This window comes from Hippoglossus hippoglossus, chromosome 13 (genome assembly GCF_009819705.1).
Source record: "Hippoglossus hippoglossus isolate fHipHip1 chromosome 13, fHipHip1.pri, whole genome shotgun sequence".
Taxonomy (NCBI): domain Eukaryota; kingdom Metazoa; phylum Chordata; class Actinopteri; order Pleuronectiformes; family Pleuronectidae; genus Hippoglossus; species Hippoglossus hippoglossus.
In genome coordinates, this window is record NC_047163.1 from 11,804,757 (window position 1) to 11,824,177 (window position 19,421).

Sequence of the window (19,421 nt, forward strand, 5' to 3'; positions counted from 1 at the left end):
AGCAAAGGTGTTTGGATGCAGTGAGTTTGTCCGCGTGTGGTAAGGTCAAAGGAGGTGGAGGGGTTAACATTAAATGACTGCCTCCGTTCTTGATGTCAAACAGAGCCAACACCGGAGGCCGAGCTGTGCGGGAAAAGCTCTGTGATCGCTGCTCGGGTGCACGTGCAGACTGTAAGTGCATGTGTGTACGAGAGCGGCGGAGATGCTGAGGAGGAAGAAAGTTATTGTTCTCCTGCCTACCAGCTAAAACTGGAGCAGATCCTCAGTGTTCAAACATCCAAATTCAGGTCAAGTTCAATCCATCCTACCATCCGAATCCATGTCAATCTCGCTCACAGGCTGTGAGGCAGACTGATCTGCATTTTCAGCACCAAGGAGAGTGCCACACACGCACAGGCACAAGACAGTGTTTCCATATCGAGCAAATAAAAAGGAAACTATAATGTGATGACTGTGACCCTCTTCTGTCTGGTGATAAATGCTGTTTTTCAAAGAATATGTTCACGTAAAAAGGACATTTTGTTGCTGTTTAGGCCTTCACTAAAGGAATATTATCACTGTATAAGAATTTGTGATCAGAATATCATCATGTCAATAAGATCATGTCTTATGTCTTATGCTAATGTCTTTACATATTTCTGTTATTGGATGGAGCGACCAACGAAACCCAACTTCCTCCAGGATCAATGAAGTATTTCTGATTCTGATTGTTCTCACAAAATAATGTTGTGCTTCAGACTAGTGAACATTGTTTGGATGAGGTTTCTCGGTGGAAGTGTTTGATTGTATTTCATCACAGAGGAAACAGTGGTTGCACTGGATCTGTGGCTGCTTGTGTGAAAGCAAACAAGACCAAGTGATCCTGGAACTGCCGAGGTGTAGACATCGCAGTTGGTTTAGTCAAGTTTGCATTCGTACTGCTACAGTTTGGAGTGGCAGCAGACGGATGTGCCGGCCACTTATTTTATTATTATTAGCTACTTATTCAAACTTTTCTGCACACAGGTTTTAAACAAAAGACAGGTGTTACAATTGACTCAGATCATTGTCAGAAGCTTGCAGTCAGCGTGTCATAATTTGAAGATAAGGGTTTTTAAAAATCAGCATAATGCCAATTTGTAATCTGATTTATGTGCGGTTATCCTCCTAAATACAAATATGTGGACATGTTGAAACTATCTGAGTCTTTACCACTGCAGAAGTACACCTGTTTGACCAGAGGTGCCAAGCCTCTCTGCTTGTGTCCCATTAATGAATGAATTAGATTAATATTTAAATATCAAATTTCACAATGGGATTAGAAGAAAGTCTAAATAAATATACAGGATTTTATAGCATTAATATGTCTTTTCTGCTTTTCGTAAGCCTCACATTTGCTTCCTGACTGCTAGGTTGGCAACCGCTGTTTTCACTCTACACCTGAGTCACTTGCTGGGAAATAAACAAACTTTAAATTGTTGTTGTGACGTAATCAAAAATGGCCTCAAACTAAAAATTCAAAACAGCTGAAGGTGCAACAGCTCAAACTCAGAGGGGGTCGATCCTGCAGGGGAGAACTAGGGCCTCTAAAAAGCAGCAGCAGCTTATGATGCGATGGCTAATCGCTTTGTCCTACAGAACAAATTCAGGTCACCGAGTTCACACACACACACATGCACACTCATGCACGCAAAGATGTATGTAAACAGCCACACGGAAGCAAACTCCAGGCCACTACATGCACATGGGTTGCGGCCTGTAGTGAAAGAGACCATCGTGTCTGGTCACAGTCGAGGTTCAGAGTTTTGTCACTTGACATCAGGGGTTCACAGGCTGCAGCTGTCGGTGATGTGCGATATGACACAGACATAACGCAGTAACTTTCTGAAGTTCATAGTTTCCTGCTTCTCTTCAGCTTTTACCTCTGCAGGATATCTGACAGTTGAAATGTTTAATGAGAAAACAGATCTAATTAATTATAATTATCTGAAAATGTAGTAAGTTGCATTAACATGTCTTAATGAGGCCATAAACAACCCAGACCTTTCATGAAATTTGAGTAAAATGTACAGACGACCACAGGGAAACTAAAACAAACAATGCTATCAGTCAAATATCATCATAAACTGTCAATATTCCATGTAAAGCAAAATATAAAAACATGGCGAACATTAACCTAGTTTTTCCTCTTTATTTGGGCAACATCTAACCTCAGATGGTTATCTGAGTCCTTTCATAGCCCCAGGCTGCCTCTGCACCCGTTCCCCAGCAGAGAAATAAGGAGCAGAGGAGCAGCACTCATCCGTTCATGAAGTGTATTTGATTCCCTTCTTCCAGCCCGAATACGTTGATTACGATGAAGAAGGTCAAAGTGATTTTGGGTGAAACGCTTAAAAACATTTTTCCTGTCAGGTTGAATCCTTTTTCCATTTGTTAATTTTTTCCTCTTCTTTTCTTAACCTTCACTTTTCTTTTAGCCTGCGTTTCTTTTTCTGTTTTTCTTTTGACTCAAATCATTCTTTGAGATACACTCAAATACATTTGCACTTTTTTTCCCCTATTTTTGCAATGGATATGAAAATGGAGTATGAATATGTATGCTGGAGGAGCATGGATATTGCCTATGGTGAACCGCTATGCATAATGCAGCTTTTTCTGTCTCATCTACATTCATTCAGACACACACTCACCACACACACACACACACACTAACACACACACACGCACGCACACTGAGATTCATACCATTACGTGCATAGAAAAACAGGGCTATAAATCCCTCTCCTTCTCCCTCCCGCTCTCACTCTCTCTCTCCATCAAACACACACATACACACACACACACACACACACACACAGGCATACAAAGTCACATAAATACATTTCAGATTGCACATATACATTCATAATAGCAAGTAGATTTCCTATTCGGCGAACCATGTAGCACTACAGATAACAGCACACAAAACACATTCAGGCCAAATAGCAGCTGAAGCATTGAAGTCAGTGGGAATACAGTCTTTGTAGTGATGCTACAAAAAAAATGGAAAGACATAATGGGCAAAAGATATGATCGTGTTTGATAAGGGGGGGGGGGGGGGGGTTGCTCATTTACTATACAATGACTCCAGATTGAGATATGCATTAGGGTTGCATGACAATGTGTCTCTGCTTTTGTGTGCAGTCAGAGAGGAAATCATTTTCTAACATGGTGTCATATCACTGGAGTGGAGGAAGACAAAACCGCACGGCATGATACTAGGGATGTGAATACATGCATGCACACACACAGATATACGTGCGGGGGGGGGGGGTGGGGTAGGATGTGGTAAACAACCCCTATGCACAGTTTATGCAGTGTCAGTAAAATATTAGGCAGCCATTTCAGCATCTGAAAATTCACATCTCCCACTTCAGAAAGATGATTTCCGCTGTTGAAGTGAGTGTCAGATTTGTAGAGATGTTTTTTTCTTCTTCTATTCTCCCTCAGAGACAGGGCCATAAATTGTTTGATATTAAGCAGAACAGGAGAGAGAGAGAGAGAGAGGAAGAGGAGCGCATGCAGTGAAAGAGAAAGATGATTGTGAGATGCTGAAGTATGATTGTGTGCTTGTTTGATTTTTTTTTCTTGTTTTGTTTTGTCATCCAAGAAGCAGACATCAATCTTTCCCTCTCTGCCTAATGGAGAGGTCACCGGGGCGACCGGACACCACTGTTGTGCATAAAAACCTGTTGAGTGAGCGGTCAAAACCAAGTTGTGTGTGTGTGTGTGTGTGTGTGTGTGTGTGTGTGTGTGTGTGTGTGTGTGTGTGTGTGTGTGTGTGTGTGTGCGTGTGTGTGTCAGCTTGGTGCCAGCTGTGTATGACATCTGAGCCTTTGGGATTGTTTTATTGTGAGTGGTGCATGACATCTGAATGGAGTCGGTGCAAGATTATCCTCTTACCAAGTCCTGTCATGCGCTTCTGTGAACTTAAACAGTCTGTTTTCACTTAAGAGAAATGATCAAATCAGCCTGTATGAAGAGAGGTTTCATTTAATGCGCCCTTCGAGGCTAAAACCACAACTGACAATATTATCTAACACCAATTGGCCGACGTGTTTCAAGACAAACAAAATGTTCAGACTGGATGTGAGACCGGATGACTCGATCAGATGGACGTGTTTATGCTGCACCGCCTAACTGCCAAACGCAGAGCGCCAATAACACCCCGACAACGAAAACAGGCTTTGCTCGCCGGAGCACAGCGAGGGAGGTGAAGTTAACGCGAGGGTGACATGTAGCCATTATACTGCGGGGCTGTCTCTCTCCGAGACAACTGACGGGCTGCGCAGGCACAGTGGCACACAGTGGGAGCCGGGGAAGTATGGTGGCCTTTCAGTGCGTTTACTTCTTTTTTTGTACAATTCTCGTGCGTAATTGGAGCTGTGCGTCATGGATACGAGGAAGAGGAACTGCAACCGAACCGATGTTCACAACTCCTTGCAACAGTGTTCTATGATCAAAAATAATTAAAGGAAGTGTTTAAAATAAGAGAGAAGTCCTATTGTCAGTCCTTTATTGGCACGACTTGGTCTATAATTGCGCATATACCCTCTCTCGCTCCATGTTCTGGACATGATTGATCGCTTTTACTTTGCACCAAGCAAACCAAAATAATGAATCTTGAACTACATAGACTATGTCCTCTCCCTCTCCATCTCCAAATGAGAAAAAATCCACAACATGATATTTAAAGTGAGAAAGAAAACTCCGGAGTTGCTGCCATAGACTTCCTCCATGCATGCGCAACCGAAGCCTTAACCCAGACGCAACAACTCATCGTGCGGGTGTAGCCGAGTAGCCACCAGAGTCTGACTCATACCGCAATTACTGGGCTCCCCCCTCCACGCACTTCTCCTCCAGCCGCTATCTGTTTTGATTCACAATTTACACACAGCCCGTGGTCTGCAACATCTCCGCGGATCACACGCACAGGTCTCGGGAAAACAAAGGGCTCCCTTGTAAAGGAATGAGAACTCTGAACTGTGACACGCAGGTGATCAGATGAGATGCACACACACACACCCACACACACACGGACACACGGACACCGCACTGCACATACTTTACACAATATTCTTTACTGGAATCAGGAAAGAAAGGGGACATAACATAACCTGCACGCACAATAAATTCATACAAATCGAGGCTTTTTCCATCAGATGCACAAATATAGTGCATGCATATGAAGCAGTGTTTTACATCCGTGCAGAATCAACACTAACACAGTCAATATTCAGTTGAGTGTGTGTTGCAGGAGGCCTCTCGACCCAAACTGGATAAAACCGGAATCACATTAATTGATGAAATAATTATAGCAAGAGGTCTCACTCCACCTCCTTCACGCCACCACGACATGTCCTTGAAATGTGCACAATCACTGATTAAAGCTCCTTAAATTCAACGATGAATCGCGTTTCCCCTTTTCCTCACCGATGGTGAAAATACGTATTAATCGCAATAATTATTAAATCCTTCTCCAATTTCTCAGGCCCTGCACGTTCTGGCCTGACGGGCCTTATAAAAGCCTGTATTCCCCACACAGTCCTCAGCTGAGTTTGTCTCAATTTTATTTCCATAAAATGACAACCAACCTCCCAAATCATGACAAAGAGGAATGGGTGTATTCTCCCCCTCCTCTCTCTCTATCTATTCATCTATCTATCCATCTATCCATCCCTGTGCTCCCCCTCCTCTTCACACTCCATGGGTGCAGGTGTGCTGATACGCAGCCAAACCAACGCAACAAACGCTCAGTAATGACTGAATGAATCTCAAATTAACGACAGAAAAATAATGATAAAAACTACATTCTCTTAAAGAAAGGCAGTGGTGTGATGTGAAATATATTTCCACGCTGTATCATAATAAAAAGAGAGAAGCAGAGGATTGTGTGCCATTCTGGGAGGCGCGGCCGAGCCAGGAAAATACGCAGTACTAATGCATATGCATGTATGATAATAGAGCCATCTTTCGCACCGTTAAAACAAAGTTTATCAAAAAATGATATGGATCTAGAATACACATCTGCCACACGAGGCAACAGATCACAGCTGGTTCGAGCAAAACGGCTGGAACATGGCGCTGAAAAGCAACGGAAAATGGAAGTTTGTTTTCCACTGCGTTATCTACATCTCTCCCATCTCAAGCACTCTTTCCGCTCCAGTGGCTGTTTGCAGCCCCCAGCCCTCCTCCCCCCTCAGACACACACACACACACACACATACACAAACACAGACACACGCGCGGGCACTCACACTCACAGTACATCTCGTTCAGTCACGGGACAGGACGATGTACAGTGTGTATAATCGAAATAGAGCCTGTAATCCAATTACATACAACAAAAAGAGCGCAGAAGTCCTCGCCGCAGCTGCAGCCTGGCAGAGGGCACTGCCAAGGCCAATGATGGAGAGCAGGACCATGAAACACACGTTCTGCCCACAATCATAAACAAATGATTAAGATTATTTCAAATTTACTGTCAGAAAGGGCTCATAATCAGGCATTTTAACCGACAGCACGGTGCGTAAAAGAAAACGTGTAAATATGAAGTGGGGATTTAAAATATTGCTTCTTTTTAATTCTTTAGTGGAGTGACAGAAATCCATATATAACAAATTAAACATTTAAGCCTATTCATTAAAAAGGAAAAAACAGAATCTTTCTCTCCCATCTGCAGCATTTAGAGCGAAGCCAATCAGTGGAATCTGGTGCCACAGAAAATGGTGGATGAATAATTAGACCAGGGATGATAACAACTGAGTGTGCATGCACTGACACTCTGTGCGTTTTATCAAGGAAGGAAAATAAAGTGATATCAATGGCCTCGTCTTTCAAATGTCCAACGGGGGCACATTATCCACAAATTAAAGGCCAGCGCTCAATACCCCCCCCAGCATCAGTTCACACGTCTCTCATAAAATGTATTGACCCTTGTTGCCTCACAGCAGCGCGCACTCTTTCAACACACGCACAAACAGGCGTTTATACACCATTTAAATGTGTCCTTCCAAATTAAATTAACTGACATATATATAGGATGCTTAAACCAACCACCCCCCCCCCCCCCCCCCCCCCCCACCACCACCACCACCACCACCCCCAATCCTCCTCACGCACACGCATATGCGCGCGTGCACAAACACACAATGGCATCTTGTTTGTTTTGAGGGGCCAAAGAACGAGAGTCAGCGAATATACATTGAACTCCTGTGACTCTCTTGGACTTTTGCGCGTAAACATCCGACAGCTGTGGCCAGCACCAGCGCGCGAGGTCGCCCCGTCCCTCCGTGCGCGCGCGCCTGCAGATCCTTATCTACCTCTCCTCCTATTCAACAGCCTCCATATTCACGACACCTCCACATATTCATCATGCAAAATGCAAATGCCGTTGTCTTTTTCCATCTCCACGGTTTTTAGTTTGGAGATCTGTGCCGTTTTCTCCGTGCGCATCCAAATTAAGTGCATATTGATTTTTTTTTTATGCTCGTGATAATCCCCTTCATCATTTTTAAATCATATCATCAGCTCATCATGATGAGACAGACGGAAGATGAATGCGAGCACTCCTTCAGGAGGAGGAAGATGAGGGCAGACCAGGAAAGCATCCTCTCCAAACATAAGAAAAAGTTGTCAGTGCTCCTCCAGAGGTGATTCAGAGTTTGATTCCACGTCCCTGTCCCTCCTTCGTCCATGTACCCAGCTCCATCCATCAACATTCATCCACCTGAGAGGCTGATCATGATAAAGACGCACAGCCAACTTCAGAATGGCAGTGACGGGAGACAGGCATGCAGATAAGCAAACACTCACAGACATGGGTATCCAACCTACCTTCTTGCAAAGAATACAGCAGAAGTAAAGTTACAAGCCACATGCCATTAAAAGCAGTTATATTTCACAGGAATGTTGTGCAGTCCCCGAGAAGAGTGCACGGCGCGGCGGTCGGCCAGGCGAGGCTCCGTGCTGGACTGGTTCTGCTGATGCTCCCCGGCGGTCTCTCCAGCCCTGGTCCCACACTCTCCGACGCCGAGCAACGAGCCGCGGAGCAAGTACCGCCTCTGCTGCCCGCTCTCTCCTCCCCTTACCGGGACAGGCTGCCGTCGCCCCACCCACCCCCCAGTATCCTAGTGATGCGCCGTGATGGAGAGGTGAGCCATACGCGGGACCAAACGAAAAGCACCTCGGTTTTTACGCGCTCAGGATAGGTGGGTTTATCCGGTGCGGCTGCTGAGTTGCCAGTGCAAACTTAAAAAGAAAAAGAAATACCAGTCATACAAGTTATGTCAGTCGTGTTTGCAAGCAAGTTTAGAAAACAACCGTTGGACTAAAAATGCCCGCGCGTGTTCACAAGGCACATCAACAGAGGAACTTCCATAAATCAGTTGCAATTGTGTTGTGTCTGCGTAAAAATGTCCGCGCCAACCTAATGTGCCCATGGAAAGATGGAAAAGACCGTGCGCATTTTGCAGCGGGAATTCCAGGTGAGGAGGATGAAGAGCAGGAGCGCAGAGAAGCTGCAGCCTCCGTTAACTTCAGGGGGAAAGAGGTGATGTGCACTGTGCACCTGTGTCACTAAAAACATTGTGGTGTTCAAGTTCACTTCTTTTTTGGAACAGAAAATAGTTTTGATATAAAAACACAACACAGAACTGTGTACGTCATTAGAAGAGGTTTATCATTCTGTGATGGTGAATAAATTACCTTTTGCAGTCTTTCTATCTTCCTCACATGTATATTTAAATATGTAAATATATACAACTAAGCTATTCAATTCCCTGTTACTAGAATGTTTAAGTGCACTGTCAGTTTAACTTCCTGAAACAAGTAGTCGGGACAGAAAACCTGAATGTTCTGCAGCCGGTCTGTTTTGCATGTTTTGCACCTGACCAGGATGCAATCTAAACATTGCATGTCAGTTCTAGGATTACACTGTTCTATGTGTATGTTTTAAATATCCAAAGTAGTTTCACCCTATAAGTTTTAGCATCAGTGGCCCCAGTGGGTTCACAACCTTATTCATTGTCAGTCTGTACCAACGGAGTGTCTGTGTCACATCCCGTTTATGCCCGAGCTCATCCGATCTCAGACAGGAATCAGGGTTGGGCCTGGTTAGTACTTGGATGGAAGACCACCTTGGCGTAAATGCTGTGGGAGGCTTGAGCGTGTTGTCCACTAATGAGAAGGTCGGCGGTTCGATCCCAGGTTCCTTCAAACCCCAAATTGCCATTGACAGCTGTGCCATTGACAATGTGTGATAGAGAAAGTGCGGCAATGTTCAAATGTGTGAGAATGGCAAAACTGTAAGCGGTCATATGAGAAAAGCATAATGTAAATATAGACCATTTACCATAAATATGTTACGAAACATTTTTCCCAAACTAGTTTCAGGTCATTATATTTCAAACCAAATCAATAAATACAATCAACTGAGATTTGAGCATGCCTGCTCAACACACAGTAAACACATAGCTGATTGTCGGTCAAACCCCAGAGACTCCACTGGTTGTCCGTGAAGTCACACAACTAATCTGACATCATCAAACACCTTCGACTCGACACACACAACCTTCTGACCTCCACCGTCACTCTCCCCGTGTCTGGTTCTAATGTGGTGTTTTGAGTGTGGACACCAAAGACAGTCCTGCCCGTGGAATCAAGCTGTGGCCTCTGGCTCCCAGTGAAGAGACGCTGTAGTACGCCAGGCAAGGCAGCACACTCTGCCTCCACTCTCGATTATGTAACAGGTGGAAACACACACACCCACGCACCCTCTCTCTCGTCTCTCTCTCACTCAAACAGACCCACAAATGTGCACACACACACACAAACACCGCACAACAACAGGGACATGCAAAGAGTGTGCACAGGAGCACTTCCATAATATATTCTGCTACATCCAGATATTTATTTTAAATAGTTTCTAGATGAATGCATGTTCGGCTTTATGCACTGCCCCAGCTGCAAACTGTAATTCAAGTGCAGCCTGTGGTGCATGCTGAGTGAGACGGGCACTCTTGTTTAGAAATGTGACAGCCCTCAGGGAATATAAGAGGTCCCTGCACCGTGTATTCTGCACCTCAATACTCTTCCTCATCTCCCAGTGACAAACTGGACATGTAACATCATCCAACACCTTGAAGCTCCTCACACACACAGAGGCTCCACCCAGCAGCCGCGTATGGCAACACGTGAAGTCTCAGTCAGGACTTCAGAAGCAGCGTGGCGAGCTGGTTAAGGGGCTGATGTGAGTCGGCCTGACAGCACCAAGCAGGTTGTACTCTATGTCAGCCAGTGATCATCATGGGGGCTGACAGGCTGAGCTTGGCCAGCCAGGCCAGAGAACAGGCAAGCAGCTCCCAGACAGCTCGAGTGACTGTCACGGCGGACAGGACCCAGGACAGGCTGCCACCACACCACTAAAAACCACCGCGACACGTGACTCGCTCTCCGTCACTCTGCTCCGTCGTTGCCTGGAGATAGGGAAGGAGATAGGAAGCGAGGAGCCAGGAGGAGAGTGAGGGGAAGAGAGTTTGTTGACAGAGGAGGAAAATGGGTGAGCAGGGCAGGGGAGAAACGGAGAACGCGGAGGGAGGGGTGAGGGGCGAGGGGCGGGCGCAGAGAGTGATGAGGCAGATAAGTTAATGTGGATGTTAATGTTAATGCTCAGACAATCACAGCTCCCCTCGGGCGCTGGCTACATGCGAGGATCATATTAACAATAATGTATCCAGTATTAATGTGCAGCCCCCAGCCCAGAGAAACATCGTCAAGGTCAGAATTAGGAGAGGGTGAGGGCAAATGGTACCGCTGCTGAGCTGTGTGCAAGGTCAGAGGGAACGGAACGAGAATGGGGAGAGAGCTGCAGGAATAGGGATGATGATGATGATAATGGATTGTAGTCGGAGGAGCTGCAGGGTAAATCATTCGATGATGGGTCAAATGGAGTAGTTGTGATTCTTCCGAACCACATCACGTTGGTGGAAATGGACTTTAAAAACACAAAAAACTACCACTTGTGTCAAGAGTCAGTCCAGAGCTGAGCACCGTGCTGCAGAACCCCCCACCCCCCCCCCTTTTCTTTGGCGGGGGGGGGGTCTGGCTAACTCTGAACGCCGCCGTGTACCAAACGAGCCTCTGCATTAAGCTAATATGAACCACACACCACCGTGCTGCAGAGCATCCACAGGACGGCGCCGACCAATGGAGTGTGTTTATCTTTAACCAAGCATGCGTGATGGTTGTGGCAGATGTGTGAGAGTGTATCAGCACATCAGAGGACGTGTGCCAGCGCGAGCGTGTGCCTACGTGGCAGCAAAGCGTACACTTCTGGCTGCTCATCCACCCCTATACGGTCGAGTGTGCGCGTGCATGCGTGTTTGTCTGCGTGCGTTTGCATGTGCTCGTGCACGTGTGTTTTTGCATGAGAGTACATGCATGTGCACAGTAGACATCAAGGGGTGTTAATTTATTCAAATGAGCTGGGGGAGGATAACGAGAGGATGAGGGTGAGGGGCGGAGGTGGCGCGTGTAGGGGGGGGGGGCACCTTCTTCGGCTGTAGGTTCATCCCTTACACCAAACCCCCCCCCCCACCCACCCACCCACACTTGTTTTTTCCACATTTGCAAATGAGACTATTTGCATGGCTGATAAGGAGGGAGGCAGGGGAGATGGGGAGACAGAGAGAGAGAGAGAGAGAAAGAGGATGAGATTGAAAAAGACGAGGAAAAATTAAAGATTGGACGAGATGCGATTCCGAGGCAGACAGAACGCCTGCAGACACACAAAAAAAACACACCATGCCAGGGTGATACCACCGCTTCCAAGATGGCTGCTGCTGGAGGCGTCCTCGGTGGGACCAACCCAGAGACCCGCTGCTCTCGCTCCGTTGTGGGTGACACACAAACATACTTTCTGACTTCGGCTCTGATCCTCCAACACAACAGAGAGAAGGAAACAGCTCGGCACAGGATTATCATTTGTATTTGAATATATTAAATTCTTAGTCAGACGAAAGTGGTTGTGGCTTGTGCAGAGATATTGATCAGAGATATCTAGTGACACCCAGTGGTCGCAATTAGAGATGTTATCATTAGAACACCACATAGAGCTGTATTTCCTGAACAGCAACTTGTTTGTGACTCTAACCCATAGATCAATAAAGCTGAGGATCAAGTCCGAGTCTCTCTCTCTCTCGTATGGTTATCCAAATAGTTGAGCATTACTGTACATGTTTGTTTAACTATGTATATTTGTAGGATTTTGTTCAGAAGTTGTTCAAAAGTGTCTCTTTTAACAGGTTTACAGTATTTCAATCTTTCACGTTGAATTTCTTAATAATCAAGTGTCTCTGGTTTGTATCTATTGAGGCTGGAGAGTGGGAAAAGGGATCAACTGTCCTGGGGCCCCCGGATTCTCAAGGGTTAGAACACAATGGCAAACCTATACCCGAAGGCCCACTTAAAGAGTAGGGGTTATATCTGCAGATACCAAGTACCGATCCAATTGCAGTGTTAAATTCATGAGCTTTGTATCGGAGGAGACTGGGATCTTCTTTACGTGCACAACTCGCTGACCCGTTGTTTTTCTTATGCTGTGTCAGCTCTCCTTCTAACAACGTGTTCAAGTCTACCTGTGCCCTGCTAACTCTTTAACTCAGTACATGCAAATAGATGTCATCTTAGAATGACATAGAATTGTACAGATCGGCCCCATAGATCAACCCTATTGTCACCTGTTCTCATTCCAGATATTTGCGTCACGTTCTACACGGTGGCACGGTCAGTGTTGGTGACAAAAAAAGTCTTATCCCACAAAAATGAGTTGGTTAAAACAACATTAAACATTAAAAAGGTCTGTTCATTTTCCATTTCATCAAATCTCTGCATCAGACTTACGTCTCAGTGGTTATTCAATAAACTCGTAAGTAAGTAATTCAATAATATTGTGCATGAGGATTCAAACTGTAGTAACATGTATAAACAAGGGGCAAAACAATAATAAATAAACTACTGTTTACACTCAAATCTGTGGAGTTCTGCTCTGTTACATCACATCAGATCAACAATGAACTGATGCGTAAGACACGGAAAGTCACGACAGAGAGAGAGAGAGAGAGAGAGAGAGAGAGAGAGAGAGAGAGAGAGAGAGACTTATATACAGAGAGAATGAGAGCGAGCGAGAGAGATACAGAGAGACTGAGAGAGAGAGAGAGAGAGAGAGAGAGAGAGAGAGAGAGACTTATATACAGAGAGAATGAGAGCGAGCGAGAGAGATACAGAGAGAATGAGAGAGAGCGAGAGAGAGAGACAGATATACAGAGAGATTGAGAGAATGAGAGAGAGAGAGAGAGAGAGAGAGAGAGAGAGAGAGAGAGAGAGAGAGAGAGAGAGAGAGAGAGAGAGAGAGAGAGCTGACAGGTGTGAGAGGACGTTACAGAGCTGAGTGGAGGCCCACACTTTCCATCTTGACCCTCTGAGCCTTGATCTTATCATTTTCCCACAGTTTAACACTCCTGTACCTGTCTTACTGCTCTCTCTCTCACACACACACACACACACACACACACACACAACGACGGCCGTGTCGTTAAACCACTAAGGGGACAAGCACGTTCATTTGAAGAATGATACTCAGCATTTTCTCTCTATCAACAAATCCCATGAAAGGACCAAATCCAGCTTTTCCTTTTTTTTCATGTTATGTCCAAATGAAGTTCGTCTTGGTGCAGTAATAACTCACTTATACATCAAGTCCTCAGCTAAAGACGTGCTCCTGCTTAGGGGACGTTTGCCAAAAAACTAAATTAAATAAAAAATACATTTCCATTTCCATTTTCCATTTCGTGGCTCCTGTCATCGGCAGTTTGTGTGTTTTCCACAGTCCGGGTCACCAGTAAAATCAATGCTGGAGGGCCGAACAACATTGAAGTCAGGCCGAGCCACAGCAGACCCAGTGTGAACCCATCGGTGGAGGAGCAGCGTGTGTCTTTGTTGTTGGTTCGCTGTCATGAAGGGTTCTGGTCACTTTGTGCCCTCGGAAGTGTTTGTGTCAAACCATGCGAGGAAAACACACTTCAGCCACTTGTTTTCCCTTCAGTCACCCTGACGCTGAACGCTTATGGGAACAGCAACCGATCAGCCCTCTCACACCTGTCCAGCCCATGTGCATTTGTTTCTGTGTGTGTGTGTGCGTGTTTGTGTGTGTGTGTGGCTGTGCAAACCTCCTCCTGGTGCTGTGATGTTATCAGCTCTAGTGAACTGGGTGATAAATGGCTTCTCATGCTTACCTCAACTGAAGCCCTTATGGAAAGCAGCTGACCTGAGCCCTGAGGGGGATCCAACCGGTAAAACCGCCTCGGCAGCTCACTGCGTTAACTTTTACAGCTCGCTCCCTCATTTTCCCACACATCCAGGATGCTGAGGGGGAAAGAGAGAAAAGGGAGGGATGGGGGGGATGAGGGAGAGAAGGCAGGGGGTCCTTGGGACTCGCCCGGCTGACAGCTCCTGTCTCTGCCTGTAACGACTTATTTACTCAGGGATGATTAATCAGGCGCAGTTTTCTGGTGCTGTGATTAATGCACTTTGTCATCTGCTGCTGCAGCAGTGCAGAGACACAGGCCTGTGGTGCAGCTGCTCCGAGGTGACGACAAAACCGGGACATCCTGTTTCAGGACGAGGAGTCAGTGTCTGTGATGCTGAGGGTAGGCCCCTCCTCCTCCTGGGAACCCACACACGGTAAAGACATCAAGTGTCACACGCTGTGAGGGAGGAGGTCCAATGGTGCCGATGTGACAAGTTCCGGGAAAACGCCCGATTCGTGCGCCAGCGAATCCACTGCGCCATATTTATGATTTTAGTTGTTCTCCCATGTGACGTGCAGCTTCATCCCCCCTCACATCAGTGTCTGGTTCGAAGTGTCCGTCACCTTCCTTCACAACGTGTTATCATCACTTGTCCACCTACTTGTTTCTCTCCCACAGTTTCTGCAGTCTTCATTCAGCACCTTTCACTTCCTCTGGGCTCCTCAGGGGGAAGTCGGGACCGATCAAGTTCCTCTTCCTGTGGTCCATGCTGGTCTTATGGCGCCACCTGGCGGTTGGTTTTGTCAACGCGAGATCAAGGAAGTGGTGAAACAGCGGTGGTGTGAAGAAGGTGTGAAAACCATACACATGACGCCACCTCTCACCCTTTAAAGTGCAGTATCTCAAATGGAGGATGGTTATCATCCAAGTGCAATCATGCACCATAGATTTGGAACAAACTCCCACTGCATATTAGAAATGCATCGTCTGTCCACACGTTTAAAAAGCAGCTAAAACCTATGTGCACATCTTTCTTTCTCTTCTATTCAACCATGATTTTTTCTTTTATTGTACTTTTCACATATTTATCATTTTAACATCCTGTCTGTTTTTATATGTTCTGTTTTTAAGATTATGTTATAACTTCGTTTCTTGTGTAAAGCACAGTGAGCAGCATTTTATGCCATTAAAAGTTATAATAAGAATTATTATTATTATTATTATTATTATTATCATATTATTGATTCCCCAGGAAATGTATGAATTTGACAATGTAGATCATGGATTTTTTTTTGGGAACGATAAGAAGTGATTAGGGTATTAACTTTCATTTGGAACCATCACTCTGCATACTGGGTATAATTCCTGAAATATGACATAATAGACACATTAACATGTGTGGAATAAATAAACAGTTGCTATAATAAGTAAACACGGAATATGTTGGTAAATAATTACAAATTCTATATTTAATAGGGTTCCAAATTGCAATTATGCACATAAGAGGTATTATTATTATTATCTCACACTCCCATATATATTGTCATGTGTGTTCCATAACCTTTCATTGTGTGCAGTGATTAATTTAAGTCAAATAAATATTACATTAGAAAATCAGGATTAGTTGATTTTTTTGTGGGCAGGGTGTTAACATATGTGCTATCTATTACATTTCTAACTATATTCATATATTGAGCACAATTTTCTACAGAATATTTGCTGGCTTTATATTGTTATTATATATATATTGTGTACTCTGGTAATTTCATGTGGTACATGTTGTCCTTTATATTGTTACATGTATGTCTTAAAATGATTTAGCACTTTACTGGAGGTGAAACGATATAGTTTTTGTCAGAGATAGTGACAAAATGACGCTACCTCACAGTGTCAATTTTTCGGTAAAATATCTGTTGTTCAAACACCAAATCCATACATCAAACAAACAAAAATACACAAGGGTCACATACACTTTATTATTACAAAAGTCTCATATTTTAAACACACATAACAGTCGACAACACTGTGGCAGATTGTGGCACTCCTCTGGGGGTTAGTCTTCTTCAGATTTCTTCGGCTGTAGATACAAGAGTCTGTGTTATTTTCATTTGCAAACTAACCAATGCCTTGTTTAGTTTAGTGTTATTTTATCATGAGCTGTTAAAAGAGGAGCCTGTCTCTTGTCAGTACGCAGAGTTTAAAGGTCCAGTGTGTAAGATTTAGGTGAAAGGGACGTATTGGCAGATATTGAATATAAAATAATCCTAGTGATGTTTTCACTAGTGTGTTTGATATAAATTGTACGAATTGTTGTTGTCTTTACCCTACAATGGCTCCTATATATTTAAATACTTTATATTCACATCAGGAGCGGGTCCTCTCTACGGAGGCCGCCATGTTTTTTACAGTAGCCCAGACTGGACAAACTAAACACCTTTTGAGTTTTTATGATAAGTGAAGGCTAACACAGGTTCTCTTTCATGTTTGGAAGGGGAGGGTGGGGTAAGGGGTATTCAGCTGCAACATGACACTTCACCACTAGATGTCACTAAATTCTACACACTGAACCTTTAAACGTTTTTCAGAATTTGTATTGTCCCATAATGGCCAGCAGGTGTCACAATTCAGCCATGTTTTCCCTCAGCTCTTTAACGTCAGCTCTCTTACCTTGGTTTTGCCACAGTTGGTGATCTTGTTGCCTTTCGAGGAAAAGTGAGAAAATGACAGATCAGCCTTTTTTCACATTTGTGTGCATTCTCACAAGAAAGCTACTCTCATAACAGCAGTGAAGAAAACAGCTCTACGGAGGGAGCGGAGATAAATGAATGAACAATATGCTTTTATTATAATTACTGTTATTATTCAGGGACAACACCTTTTTGTGCATCCACCCTTTCACTTTCCAATTATACACTGTAAGATAGAAGCTGCCCACATTCACAAACACACAGTCACTGAACGTGGCTGTTGACTCACCTGCCAACAGGATGATGGAGAGGAACACAATGACTCCAGCAAACACCAGACCTCCCACACGTAGTGTGTAATAGTCTGTAGATTCACAAATGACATTGTCACCACATGCGACTCTACCCCTCATTTCTCTCACATTTTCTATCATCCTCTTTCACTTCTTTTTCACACCATTTCACTTCCTGACGCTCTGATGTCTCTCACGCGGCTCCTGTTATTCCTCTTTCTCTCTCTCTGCACATGACAACTTTATTTGTCCATCTAACCTCAATGCGTGCTGGCAGAAAAACCCTTTATCCCGTGCATGGTGTCTCTATTCTCTCTTTTTTCCGAGCAGTAGCAGAAGTTAAATATTTTGAATATATCAGCGGAGCAGCAGCCCTCTTGGAGTTGTAGTCACTTACCATATACAAAGTCTGCATCTGGGTCAATGTCAACACCTGAGGATAGAGAGGAATGCACAGAGGTAGAAAAGCGTGAGAATCCGCCGCTGTTGGCTCAGACCAGGTGAATGATTATGAGAAACCATCAAAAGTGGTCACATTTCATTGAGCTTCATTCATCCTATTAATGGATTTGGTAAGGGCTTTCAGATTTGAATGAATGAGTCACTGTGCAAACTGAGACAATAGGTCATAGTCAGTATTGCTCCATTTCCTGAAGGTGGTTCAAAGGCAGACGTCATGCCATTTCTGAAATTGCATCAGATTCAAAAGTATTTTTCTACAAATGTAGTTTTTTATACTATTGCGATGATCCTTTAATGTTTGATACCACTGCAGGGGCACATGTACCAATTGTCCACCGTTTCCTCACTATATCCCCCTGACAGCAGCACAGACAGAATCATGACCAACGGCAGTATTTATGGATTCTGTGAACATGATAAACTCCTGCAGAAAGCTTCATGTCAAACTACCAGGGTACACTTTCTTTGACCTGTGTTCATATAGTGGTATGTTACTCTTAATAAACAGGTAATAAGTCAACCTCATGTTACCGTGGTGCATGATTAACACTTTGCAGTCCGTGGTTCTGACCTTGCCGGTCACTCAAATTGTTGCCACGTTAAAGTGTAACTCACCGTTAGGGGACGACATGTTGCCTCGTCTGTTTGTGTGTTGTGTTCAGGGGACGAAACTGGAGGGACACAGTGGAAACAGTTAACAAAAGGCCGGTGACAGCATCAGCCTCCAGCAGGTGATCCCTCCACATCTGCCGTTTTTAAAAGTATTAACCATCACGTCTGGTATCTGGAATGCATTGTTTACGGATTCGGTTTCTTTGTCAGTCTTTCCATTTTAATTAATTGGAGATTTTGTGTAGACGCTTGTTTAAATCGGCTTATGCGATTTAAATGAGAGGTGGCTGAAAGAGTCAGAAACTCTATACGTCCTGACAAATGGCCTCTGTTTGGTTTTTTTTTCCTGCTGCAGACTTAATGGTAAAGTGATTGCTTTGATCTTCACTGAGAACTTTAAGAGGCTAATAACGTGATTGATCCTCTCTCCCCCACCCCTTCTGTCTACACACACACACACACACACACACACACACACACACACACCTTACACACACACACACGCTCACAAGAGGCTCTCATTTGATCTACATCACTTGACCCATAATCATTAACTTACACAGATTAACAGACTAAAAATTTCCCCCCCTCGGTCTCCACTTTGTAAAAGCGTGCCACTGTGAATTGTGGACTCCTTTCACTGCTTTCATTCATCATGTGTCTGGGGCCTGTTCGCTGCACCGCTGAGCCGTGAGGGCACACCAGACAGTTACTCATTAATATATTACAGCTCCAATATTCATTAACCTTGAACCTTGCGCAGCCTGATAGAGGTTATAGATGGAGCGAGGAAGAGCAGTTGTGGTGACACCTGCCAAATAATACAGAGCTAATACTAATGATTTGAATGTGTAATCGCCCCTGAAGCTCAGCGATGCAAACAAGAACACAAACAACTGACTCTTTATCTGTCCTCTAAACCTACTTTTGCAGTGTTTATTAATTGGGGCATGTGTGCTCTTATATTTTGCCTCATAATCTATAAACATTTAGACTAAAAAAGGCCAATAATCACTGTTTTTACACAGAAATACACTTTCAAG

At 44.4% G+C, this 19,421-nt stretch overlaps 1 protein-coding gene across 3 annotated transcripts in view; it reads right to left on the minus strand.

The window, feature by feature from the left end:
- The window catches only part of LOC117772351 (Down syndrome cell adhesion molecule-like protein 1 homolog), a 101,267-nt gene extending 93,161 nt beyond the window's left edge, over positions 1–8,106 (minus strand). For 2 of the 3 annotated variants that reach the window (XM_034603416.1, XM_034603415.1), the window contains exon 1: positions 7,855–8,096. In XM_034603416.1, the coding sequence (XP_034459307.1) occupies positions 7,855–7,897 (43 nt within the window). In that variant the 5' untranslated portion in view covers positions 7,898–8,096. Of the gene's footprint in view, positions 1–7,854 lie in introns of all 3 variants that reach the window. The other variant, XR_004615763.1, reaches the window with a different exon arrangement.
- Between the last annotated feature and the right edge of the window lie 11,315 nt (positions 8,107–19,421).